Source organism: Pholcus phalangioides, unplaced genomic scaffold, assembly GCF_987345545.1.
Source record: "Pholcus phalangioides strain wild (caught in Gottingen) unplaced genomic scaffold, Ppha-v1.0 ptg000032l_1, whole genome shotgun sequence".
Taxonomy (NCBI): Eukaryota; Metazoa; Arthropoda; class Arachnida; order Araneae; family Pholcidae; genus Pholcus; species Pholcus phalangioides.
Window position 1 is genome coordinate 6,025,614 of NW_028301622.1, and position 12,598 is coordinate 6,038,211.

Sequence of the window (12,598 nt, forward strand, 5' to 3'; positions counted from 1 at the left end):
TATCAATGGGCTGGTTCAAATGGCAACAACTCAAAATTCCCTGTTTTGAGATATCAGCATTTTAAAGATTCACTTTGTATGGAACTTTATAGGAGTTAGCTCACGTTAAATTGCAGTGGAGAGCAATTAAGCAGAGTTGAGTGGATATTTAGAGGAGTTTCCCCATTGTTCTCATAGTGTGCATAACTCAGAAATGAAATTTTTGCGAGTTGTTGCCATTGTAAATCAGCTCGTCATTATGCCTTTCCCTCAAGCAGACTAGAATAAAATACCTGTTCACCTTAGGAAAAAAAATTAAACACTACTTCCAGAAGCATAGCTGTTTGAAATTGGTTATAAACTGTAGACACCTGTCCGATTTGCTTTGCTCTTGATCTCAGTGGTCTCGAAATCCAAGTCCAAGATTGGTTTATGGTATAATTTACTTTTGAGTGCATGTAATCAGATGAAGGTCATTTGGATAAAGCCAATGAATAAAATTTTAATAATATTTAAAATTTTAATTGTATTTTATTGTTTTGATTACAATTTTCACCCAACCTCTTGTCTCTATCAACAAAGGATGAATGATATTTTCTCTAGCTAAATAGCCATCATTAGTTTTAAGTATCCACTAGGCATATCTCTCTATCATCAGGAGATATCAGATGAAATTGGCTGTGACAAAAGAACAGAATAGAAACATCAAGTTGATACTCAAACTCTGGTCAGCTCTTTAGCTAGAGAAAATTTGACCAGCTACTTTTAACAAAGTATCTTTCTTTGCTTGTGCTTAAAGATATTTAATTGTGAATTTTTGGTTTGTTCCCCATTTTTTGAAATTCAAATTATAAGATTATAAGATAACACTGTTTTAGTTAAAAATCTCAATAGCATTTTTTTGTAAATTATAATTAGTTTTCAAAATTTTACTTGATACAATCAAATCTTAACTGAAGATACCACTTTACTCAAAACGTATATTTGGTCCAGTCAAAGTAAAACGTTCTATCATGAATGCATTAGGAAACATTTAATTATAATGGCTTCATGACTTTTATTTCCTCATCAGCAGTCTATATACCTTTTTTCCCATGCTTTTCCTTCTAGTGCAATCGCCTGTTACAATGGTGTCCTCAGCCAGAGTGTCCTAATGCTATCAAAGTTCAATATAAGGATGCTCAGCCTGTGACATGCAGTTGTGGTCATACATTTTGGTATGGAAAAAATTCACAATATTTTTTATCTATTGCTGTTTAGTTGTACAAAGATAATAACAAAAGCTAGTGCTTGAGACAAATCCTAGGTGCCTGGTCACCACGGGGATTAAAAAGCAGTTATTAGCGCCTAAAATCTCATATGCATAGTTATTAAATTAGGAGTCTAAGGAAAAAGTGCAATTTTCTGGAATCATGCCAGTCATCATTCTCCATGTTAGGTAGACATGTCAAGTCTCAAGAAATATTTTTAAAAACTATTATTTTTGACATTATTCTTTAAAAATCTATATATGTAAAATTGATTTTCTGTGTGTGTTTATTTGTAGACAACATACAAATTGATTTTCTGCATATGTTCTCTATACAAATCTACAATTTTAGACCTCACCAAATTTAGTGACTAACTAAATAGTCCGTCAGAGCAAGGCAAATGCCTGAAATGGGCAAAAACTGTCATGAAACAATGGTTTCTGGGCCTCAACAATCACTTTCAGCAGTTACAATGGTTTGTCACTTCTTTAATGCTGCCAAGTATTATGCATATTAGTTTTTTCCTTTATAATTATTTGTCACTTTTTCAATTCTCCCAATAATGAGGCTTTTTGAATAGACGTTAGAATTATCATCAGCATCACTTTGAGGGTCAGGCAAATGATGATTCCCATAGAAATCAGCATTAAAGTTGCTGATTTTATTGTAGAAATGCGGAAATTTAGTGAGGTTTTCCGCCACATCAATAATTTTAAAAATTGTATTGAATTCTCAATTTTTGAAATATTGAGTTTGCTTGGATATGAAGCCCAGGGAATTAAATATGAAGTAATTAGTCTGACCTACTTTTGAATTGGATATTCATACAATAGCATTAATTTCAACTATTTATTTATATCTTCTCAAGCATGAAAATTAATGTCTCCGTATTGTCTTTTAATATTCATCTACATAAATTCATATAGTTTAGGATGTTTTAAAACTAATTATGGGTCCGTAAAGTACATCAAAGAAATTCCACAGCTTTAATTAAGCATTTTTGGAAGCTGAAACAGGCAGATGGATAAGTTCGGGGGGGGGGGGGATCGAAATACCTAGCGCCCCTTAAAAAAAGAAATGAAATACAGGGTGTTTCAAAAAGAATTACCCAATTTGAAATACATATATTACGAAAAATATTGGACATAGACATTTAAAATTAATTTTATATTACGTGGCTAATCATAAAGTTTTTACAAACCAAATTAAAGGTGCTCGATATGTCCACCTTGGGATGCACGCCATATGTCTATACAGTAGTCAAATTTGTCCCAAATTTTTGCGAGCATGTTTACATCCACTGCTTCTACGGCTGCTGTTATGTGTATCTTCAGTTGGGCTAATGGAGCTGGAAGTCTTTTATAAACCCCCACAAGAAGAAATCGCCCACTGTCAAAGCCTCCTAGGTACTACAAGCCTGAAACATATCTTTGTGGCGTCACAACCCGGGTCCTACCGCGTACATACTTCGCATTTAAAACTCACAACCAACATATATTTTTTGACAGTTGGAAGGAAAAATTGATGACAAATTTTAATTTTGTTTTACTACAATTATTACCTAGTATGGTATACGGAAAACACTGAACATTAAATTAATGAATTAAATATAAAAAAGATAGAGGTTTCGTACATTTTTGGCCAACACGTATTTCTAGATGTCTTTTGCTCCCAAGCAAATATTTTTTTAAAAATCAGGCAATATATATTTGACTGTTCAGCAACTTCTCATTTTTTTATTTATACAATATGATTTATTAGAATTTGTATTTAAAATAGACAGATACACAGGCAATGTACAAAAATAAAGAAAAACAACAATGTCATTAAAATATTTTTTATTCACTGAGCTACATTCATATTATCAATTCTGATTCAAAGGGAAATTGGTTGCTGCTCTAAACATTATAAAATTTTTGTAAATGTTCAAATTTATTAATCTATGAGGAGAACTTCGAAAACACATTTCAAAATTCAATAGATAATAAGAATAATAAGAATGAAAATATAAGAACAAAAATAGATTAAAAATAAAGGAAACTCTCTGTTCAATTCATGAAATGAAGCAAAAGGTTGATATTTCATTAACTCAATCTTATTTAAAATTAAATTTTAATTAAATTTTTTTTTAATTTAAAATTTAAATTTTATAATTTAATTTTAAATAAAATTTCCCCGGCTAATGTGTTACAACAAATAAAAAAGCAATAACAATAAGTAAATAGTAAAACAAATATTAAAAACTCCTTTAAAGAATTTAAATAAAATATGGCAATAAATGCACTTGGTATGCTTCGTTAAAAACATCCAAAATAGCCACACTAATGACCCAGATTGTGATGTCACAACCTCAGCGGAATTATACATTACGGCTTGTAGTTCTAGGAGGCTTTGACACTATGAGGTCTGGCGATCTTCGAGGCCAGTGATGTTTAACTGAATCGTCAAGTCCTATATGGCCGATCCATCATTTAGGAATGCGAGTGTTCAAAAATTCTCGTACGTCTAAGCTCCAGTGTGGTGGTGCTCCTTACTGCTGGAAAATGAAGTCATCCGAATCGGTTTCTAACTGTGGAGAAAGTCGGTCTTGACAAACACTGAAGTGGCAGCAGAATCAAGAACGTTAGTATTACCTGTTGGCAACTGTGTGAAACTCGAGATTTCCCTCTTTCTACCTATGCATTATTCAATCAAAATGGATTAAAAGCTGAATAATTATGTTTTTTTTTAATTGAATGATTCTTTTTGAAACACCCTGTATATTCATTTCTACGTTTCTTTAAATCTAGATTTCTTTCATTAGTCGTGCAAGAAGGAGCCATATTGGTTAACTTAGACACGGTTTGTATGTCCCTCAAAGAAAGAGGGAGATATCACGTGATGCGTGATCCAAAAAGCCTTATTGAAGAAAACCCGGGCAACGCCGGGTATTATAGCTAGTATGTATATGTATATGCTTGGCTATAAGGAAATTGACCAAATTAAATGTCTAAATTATTTTTTGATTTGACAAGCCCTGGTAATTACCAAATCATCAACCCAGTATAATCTATATATATATATATAAAATTGATTTTCCGTGTGTGTTCTCTATACAAATCTACAATTTTAGATTGATCGTTGCCAAATTTTGTATATATACCAAACAGGGCCCAGATTGAACAATAGGCTACTTTAAAAGTTCGTCAGAGCAGGGCAAATGCCCAAAATGGGCAAAGAGAGGCTACTAATGCCTCTACTTCAGCGCCTCACGACACAGTGCGTGAAATTAGGAAGGCAGATTCATGTGTCTCCAGTGGTGTAGATGGTAGCATGCTTGCCCGGTATGCAAGAGGGCCTGGGTTCGAGTCCCGGCAGAGACTTGATGACTTTTGTTTCCGAGCTCACCTCAGCATAATATCCGGAAAATAACTGTTTCCTTGATATCTCTGGCTGAGAAAAAAGCCATCTATATCTCTCTATTGCCATTATAATCTCTAACTTTGACGATGACTCTGCGTGGTCCCCACCTGGAACCATGGGACCCGACTAATGATAATTCAGTGGTACTCCCGTCACGTTACACGTGTATTTCATGCCTTTGTAATGGTGTCTCATTTTTCAATTCTCTGCTGCAATTGAAAAGAACCCAGGTGTTATAGCTAGTTAATTTTTATAATCAGAATCATATTCTTTTTGCTCCAGGTTAGCCAAACAACCTCTGTTTGTAGTTGTAATAAAAATTTGACCAAATTCTAAAATCACTCTATGAAATTCAACTTTGTTTAAATTTAATTTACGTATTATTGGGTCATAGACAAGTTTTAAACAACATTTTCTCAAGTATTGTATTTCCTCAGACAGCATATTTGTTTTGTTTTTACCAAAAGACTTTCATCTTACTCTTTTCTTGCTTCATATTTTTGACACAGTATTTTCCTGGTTATTTTTGTCTTGAAAAGATTGACAGAGGTTAATGCTGTGATGAAAATTTTGACACTTTTAGAAAAGTTCATAGGGCTCAGTTGCATGAAAACATTGTTCAAGGTATACCAAAAACCAGTAAATGTCAAAATTTTTAATTTTTTTGTTAAAACTGGTTGGAAAAAATTTATAGCAACATCAATACTAACTTTAATCACATGGCTTAACCTACAAAATAGAATGTTCTTGCTGGTCCCCAAGGTTCCCCATCATCAACTGGTGCATAATTATAATTAACTGATATTTTCATTAAAGTTAATCCAATCAACCATAAGCAGAGATAGACTTGAACAGGGGTGGGAGCGTGGATACAATGATGGTAATGGCAGTACATATATATTTTTCTGCAAGTCAGAAAAATATATATGTTAGTCAATCGCTATCATTGCCCTCTATGATACTCTGCATCTCTGCTCATGCAATCCACCCATGTTTAGTTGGTGAAAACATAAGTATGCAAAATATATAAAAGTTTGTCTTAGATTAAGAATATATATATAACTACCACAAAAATATAATAAATTTCAATTATATTCTATACAAGCCCATCATTGACATTTCAGTGAATCTGCATTATTTTTGTTTACAGCTTTTTCTGTACCAAGGATTGGCATGATCCAGTGAAGTGTAATTTATTAAAGAGATGGCAAAAGAAGTGTGATGATGACAGCGAAACATCTAATTGGATTGCAGCTAACACAAAGGTTTCATTTTTCATATAGTTGTTGCACTTTAAAAAATTACATAAATCGATGCCAAAATTTTTTTTCTTGCATTAAATGCTTTGAAACAAAATTTTCTTCACAAGATACCAATCATACTGAAAGCAAAATACTCAGATTACATGTAACTGCTTTGTTGATAGCATGAAATTTTTACAAATTTCTAATTTCAAAACTGTTCTTATATAGCTCTATCACTATTCATCATTGTGAGATGTGTTCTAAATGTGCTTGCTCTATGCTTTTTTTTAGGAGTGCCCTAACTGTAATATCACAATTGAAAAAGATGGTGGATGCAACCACATGGTGTGCAAAAATCAGAATTGCAAATTTGATTTCTGTTGGGTGTGTCTAGGACCATGGAATCCTCATGGTTCTGCTTGGTATGTGTGTGTATATATTTTTTTCACTTCTATTAATTTAAGTTATTGTATTGTTATTTCACATGATAAACCTATGTGGAAGAGTCTGAATACCCCCTAAAATTTTTTTAACATTTTTCATTGCAGACTTTGAAAACAAAATGTCATGCTTCAGTATTCAATACTAAAAAATAAAAATCAAATTACATTAGACTCTTGATAATTCATCAGTGCATTAATCCTGCAAGTTTATTTTTGTCAGTTCTTTATTCTATTGGACCACTTTCTTGTAGGGAAAACGTGTATCAACATGTTCCGCAAATACACGGACAAGATAAAAACACCAAGATAAACAATGAGGAAGACATGAAAAAAAAAAGACTTATACTGTGTATGTGTGTAGCCTCACAGTACTATATACAATATGCCCCTATAGGCTCCATGCAGATGTGGAGAAATGGAAAATGTTACCACATGTTTCTGCATGCATCTGCTGCTTATAGGAAAACAAATATCAAACAATATTCTATATTGTAACCCACCCATTGCATCTATACAGTTCAGTCTATGCTTCAATTTGATTCTCAGTCTCCTTCATTTGTAATAGTATCTTGTCTGCATCAAGTGTTTTTTCTCTTGTGTGCGTAGTGTCATAGCAGTTGAAAAATTTCACCTTACCAAGGAATATGCCCCTCCCGTACATCCCCAGTAGTTTTATTCCACTGGAATAATACAGTTACCAGGCATAATCATAATATTTTTTTTTTGTTATCGGTACGAGAAAAGTATAAACATTCATTATGAAAACTCATTTCAGTAAATTTACAAAATATTTTTTATTTTAAATTGATCAGTTCATTTTTGGCTTTATAAGGTTTTTGTGGATAAAAATCTGACATACAGCAATTTAAATAATTTGAATGCATTGCTTCTTCTAAGGGGCCATTCATGTATTACTTCAACAAATTTTTAGTCACCCTCTCCCCTCCCCCCTTTTCATCAGCTCTGTCTCCTATTTCCTGACGCATATTGTTGGGATCAGAGACATATAGGGGGCAATGGGGACACCCCCTCCCCCAACAATCAAAATTTTATTTTTTTAATGCAAAAAATATTTGTTTTTAATTTTGGAAAAACTACCTTTATACGTTATTGTAATCAATATCTGTTAATTTAAATGCAATTTGAAGGTTAAGAACTCAAAATTTATTTATAAGAAATTCATTGCGACCCACCCTCTAAGCCATACATGATAAACCCTTGGCCGACAGACCCAATGTGGCCCTGGGAGTTATCTGATGTGGCCTGCCTCAAAACCTAATTTTGTAAAAATTACCTAAGTGGCACATTTACAGATCATTTAAGTGACCCGTGGCACAATTCCATAGCATTTAAGTGGCCTGTATCATATTCACAGATCACTTAAGAGACCTGTGACATAGTTCCAGAACACTTAAGCGATCCACGGCACATTTAGAGATCCCTTGAGTGACATGTGGTGCAATTTTAGAGCACTTAAGCATCCCCCATTGCGGTTCTACATCCCTCAAGTTACCTGCAGCCCATTGCCAGATTACTTGAGGGATCTGTGGCATAACTATGTGACACAGTTAAAATGAATGGTATAAATGTAACGTGTTATGGTAATGAAATATGACTGTTTATGATATAAATTATTTTTAGATTTGCAGATGTTCAGTATGATAAATCAAAATACATTCATAAAAGCTCTAGTCTTTTCCCGGGCGGGAGGGGGGGGGGGGTTATATGCCTATCTTCGGGGAAAGACAGCAAAAAGGAAGAAATCTATTCCAGTTTCTCGGAATGCTAAAAAAAAACTTGACCACTTGATTTTTCCAAGATTGGAGCGGACAATATAAAAATAAAAAAGGTATACAGTAGAAAATCTGGTCCATTCAACCTAATGTGGCCGAACGGCGGGCTGGATAACATAAAAGCCAGATAGGCAGGAGTTCTATAAATGCTCACTTCCTACCCCCACCATACCATCAAAAACACCATTTTATTACTAAAAACTGCTCCTATTCATATTTTGTGACCTCTTGGTACAGGTCAGTACTTCATACAAAGTGAAATGCACATTATACATTTATGTATATGGTACTGCTAAAAAGCCCAAAGTGTAGCCAATTCATGAATTGGCTGAGAGTTTTGGCCGAAGGCCAATTTTCAGAAATAAATTGGGATTTGGCTTGTCAATTTGTTAAGTGGCCAGAGATCCCTGGCCAAAGTTTGATGTGCTGATGTGAGATGGTACAGTAAATGCCAAAGCCATTTTTTTATCACCAACATGGGATATACGGCTGTATATAGCCGTGGATTATGTAGTATTGGATTAGCTCCATGTGACGAAAGAAAAAAAAATGAAATTTGAGAGAAAAACTATGAAAATAATTACATAGACATATAAAATCAAGACATATATAGACAAAAAAATTATTATTGCATCGTGACTGTGGTTTGCTGGGTTGCCATAGCTAACGTGGATATAATTATCACGAAAAATACGCCAACTCGACAGTGATCCCGAATCATATCTTTGGTTATCAGCCTTTGGCCAAAGAGCTCCGACCACTTTGTGAACTAGTTGAACAAAGCCCAAAATTTGGATATTGGCCTTGTCAACTTACAACAAAATTGGCCAATTCACAATCTGGCTGGCCACTTTGCGAACTGGCCGATTTTGAGCTTTGACAGTAACATATACATAATGTACATGTTTGTTATGTACTGCACTTGTATATTTAAAAAATTATTACAGAAAATGAAGTCCAAAAATATATAAATATTATTATGAGAATTATGTAAATATTTCTTATTTATTATGTAATTTTTTGCCTGTAAATAGCCATTATCTTATGTAAAAATGAAAATTAATGCATTTCTCTGTAAATATTTCCAAATTGGCAACAATTTTAGTGAAGTTTGGCAACAGCCTTGATAATTTGGCAATATTATGGTACCAAGAGACTGGGCCGGATAGTTGAGATTCTACTGTGTACAATTTTTTGAGGAAACGATAATACTCATCAGAATAAAGCATATAATAAAGATGATGATGATTTTCGGGACTATGGATGAATAGTCTATGAATCCCATTTACAACCTCAATAACTGGGGGTATTTAAAGCATTCCTGTTGGTGGGATCTTTCATATACTGGTGAAATTAAATGCTCTCTTGAGTTTTGTCTTAATGAACATTTATGTTCCCAGCTGGAAAAATAATTGCAAGTTCAGTTTTTATTCAACCAAAAGCATTCAAAGGAATGAATGAATTTATCTATGTACCCAGGGCCGAATTCAAAAATAGTGATTGTAACAAAAAACATAATCTTATGGTTTTTTTCCCAATTGATAGATTCATTAAATAGATAGATAGGAAATATGGTGCGTATGGTCAGCCTGGGGAGAATTGGCGATATCCGATATTGTCAATTCTTATTAAAAAACGCTTAACAGGTGAAGAAAGCCTGAAAGTAAAAATTATTAGCCTTTAAACATAAAAACATCGCTGAACTGTATCCAACGGCATGAAAGTAAGAGTGGCACCAAAATTACTCAAGTGCTTAAGGCCTTCAAGCGTCTTAATCTGGCCCTGTATGTACTCTTTAATTAAGATGCTCTCAGTACTGATAAAAATTATAGGTTTTTGTCTACAAATTTTCTAGTATCATTTATTTTTCTTAAATCCAATTTTTGTCCTCATAGTTGGGTTCATTTGTTGAAATTATTATTCATCTCTATTGGTCTGTCACCAATGCTTGTACAATAAATCATTTTATTGTGATGGGTTGCATCTTTTTCTCAGAAATCCACTAATGTATTTTCATTTCTGTTTTCAAATTTGGTGTAACTGAATGGCCTGTGCCATAGCTAACAAATTTTTCATAATTATGGAAAAGTGAAGCAGATTTCTTTTTCCTGTATCTCTGGGGGAATTGGGGAGATACTATGGTATGTAGAAAAATAGATGTTTGTTTTTTATGAATTTATTTGGAGCTATTACGTTAATTAATCATCTTCCTCGTGTTTGAAGGTATAATTGCAATCGCTATGATGAAGAAGCTGCCAAAGCTGCTAGAGATGCACAAGAAAGGTCTAGAGCAGCTCTACAGAGGTATCTCTTTTACTGCAACCGTTACATGAACCACATGCAAAGTTTGAGGTTTGAAAATAAGGTAATCTTGATTGTATCAATTATTAAATTTCAATTTGAGAAGTCAGACTCCTTCATAAACATGTATATATATATTCTTATGGTTTATCTATTATTTACAAGTGTGATTTTGATATTATATTTTTTGTGTTTTTAGTGCCTAAGTACAATCAATTTGTTTCTAATAGATATCTTTGAAACTGAAAAATAAAATGTTGGCTTAAGCAGTTTATCTTCTTATCTAGTCATGCTAATTGCAGTGCTTTATTAAGTTTGTTTACTATGTATGTTATAGTGAAATTATGCGAATATATAGCATTTTGCTCACAAAAATCTACTGCAAATATAAGTGGACAAGAAAGTCAATAGAAAAATTTGGTATTCACTTAGGTTAGTGGTATTCACTATGATCGAAGATTCCATACAAAAATGTGCTTTGGGGGTTAAGCAGTTTCATTCTCTAAAACTGTACCTTTTTTTAAATAATATATGTAATCATACCAAAAAACAATTTGGTTTGTTGAAAAAATTGTTATTTCTACACAATTGCAGCAGCTGTTATTGTCACTTATGACAGCTACACTAGATACTGACTTTGTTGTTTCCATAAATCAAATAAGGGTAGTAGTTCTCCAATCATTTTATTCTTTGTTCTTATTATATTTGTACAATAAATTCAGTTATGATATCCTTTGTCCTCCATTGTGTTTTATTTTTTATGTCCAGTAATTTAAATATATAAGTTTCTCTAAAACTTTGCCAGACTTTACCTCGCCAAGTTCTTAGACCCTATAACTGACAGAAATGACAAATAAATATTCAAAATCCTGATGTGTTTCAGCACATTACTGGTGCTGCTGTAAAAGGAATTAAAAATGAATAGCAGTCAACCATAAGATCTTTCTAATTTGGGGTCCTCTATCAGGTCTAGCCTGATGCTTTTCCATGGGTTTTACAGCAGACAAAATGATAGCATGTCTAATCAAGTCAGATGGCAATGTTAAAATGAAGGAGAGCATCTTCTTGTGATTCCATTCCTCATTAGGCTATTTTTTGATTGGCTGTTTAGCTACCATCATTGAGGTATTGATGTCTTAGTTGATGATATGATTGGCTGGTTGGGTCATTTCAGACAAAGTACAGTGAAAGCTGTATGAAACGGAACATCAACAGACTGAAATAATATTCCGTTATAGACAGATTTCCATTTCATAAAGGTGCAAATAAGAGCACTAATCATTGAACAGACTATTTTAATTCTGTTTAAGACAGGTTTCCGTCTCACACCGTGTCATCTTAGACAGGTTTCACTGTATTTGCTAGGCTGGAGCCTTCATATTTTGAAGAACAGTAACAGATTTGATATGCTCTCACAGGGTTGGTAAAAAAACCGGTTTTTTTAAACCAGGTTCATTTTGGTTCAAACCGGGTTTTTTTGTTTTAAATAGTATTGACATTAAAAACAATAAAATTTCTGAAAAATCATTCAAACTTCTTATAATTAATTAAAATAAAATGTTTATTAATATGATTAACACTATTCCCATATTTAATTAATCAATAAATATTTCTTACATTTTAACAAAAACCAACTTTTGCAATTTAATTATTTTTTGCATAACTCAATGGATTACTTCGTGTTTGAAAATTCTTTTAATGTTATTATTAATCATATAATATAAAGATGTTTTCTCCAGTTACTTTCAGTATGCTTAATTAAGAAGTTATTTTGCAAAAACTATAATAAAAATTAGGTGAATATAATGTATTTAAGGAAGCATAAATAATGCAGATTAATTAGCGATGATTTACAATATACAGGGTGATTATAACTAAGGTTCTGATTTCAAAACACTGTAAAAAAAAGAGTGATTGGCAGAATGACTTGAAAATTTACATGAATATTCCTGAAGAAATAATTTTATTAAGTAAAGGGGTGGGGGGAAGCTTTAAAATATAAAATTAATGACATCATGGGAAATTTGCTTGCAGAATGGAAACAATAGCCAGTCATGGCAAAATAACTTAATTATAGCATTACACTATTTCATAATTCATGGAAACATCACAAAAAGTGAAGTAATTGAACAAATAACTACAACTTACTCAAAAAAAGTTAAATATGTTGTCCACCATGTTCTGGC

The 12,598-nt window shown here is 32.8% G+C and overlaps 1 protein-coding gene across 1 annotated transcript in view; it reads left to right on the plus strand.

Moving 5' to 3' along the window:
* The window catches only part of LOC149066834 (E3 ubiquitin-protein ligase arih1-like), a 39,164-nt gene that overhangs the window by 16,269 nt on the left and 10,297 nt on the right, over positions 1 to 12,598 (plus strand). Inside the window, exons 8-11 of the mRNA XM_089253068.1 lie at positions 1,090 to 1,196; positions 5,782 to 5,896; positions 6,167 to 6,297; positions 10,335 to 10,476. Of these exons, the coding sequence (XP_089109194.1) occupies positions 1,090 to 1,196; positions 5,782 to 5,896; positions 6,167 to 6,297; positions 10,335 to 10,476 (495 nt within the window). The remainder of the gene's footprint in view (positions 1 to 1,089; positions 1,197 to 5,781; positions 5,897 to 6,166; positions 6,298 to 10,334; positions 10,477 to 12,598) is intronic.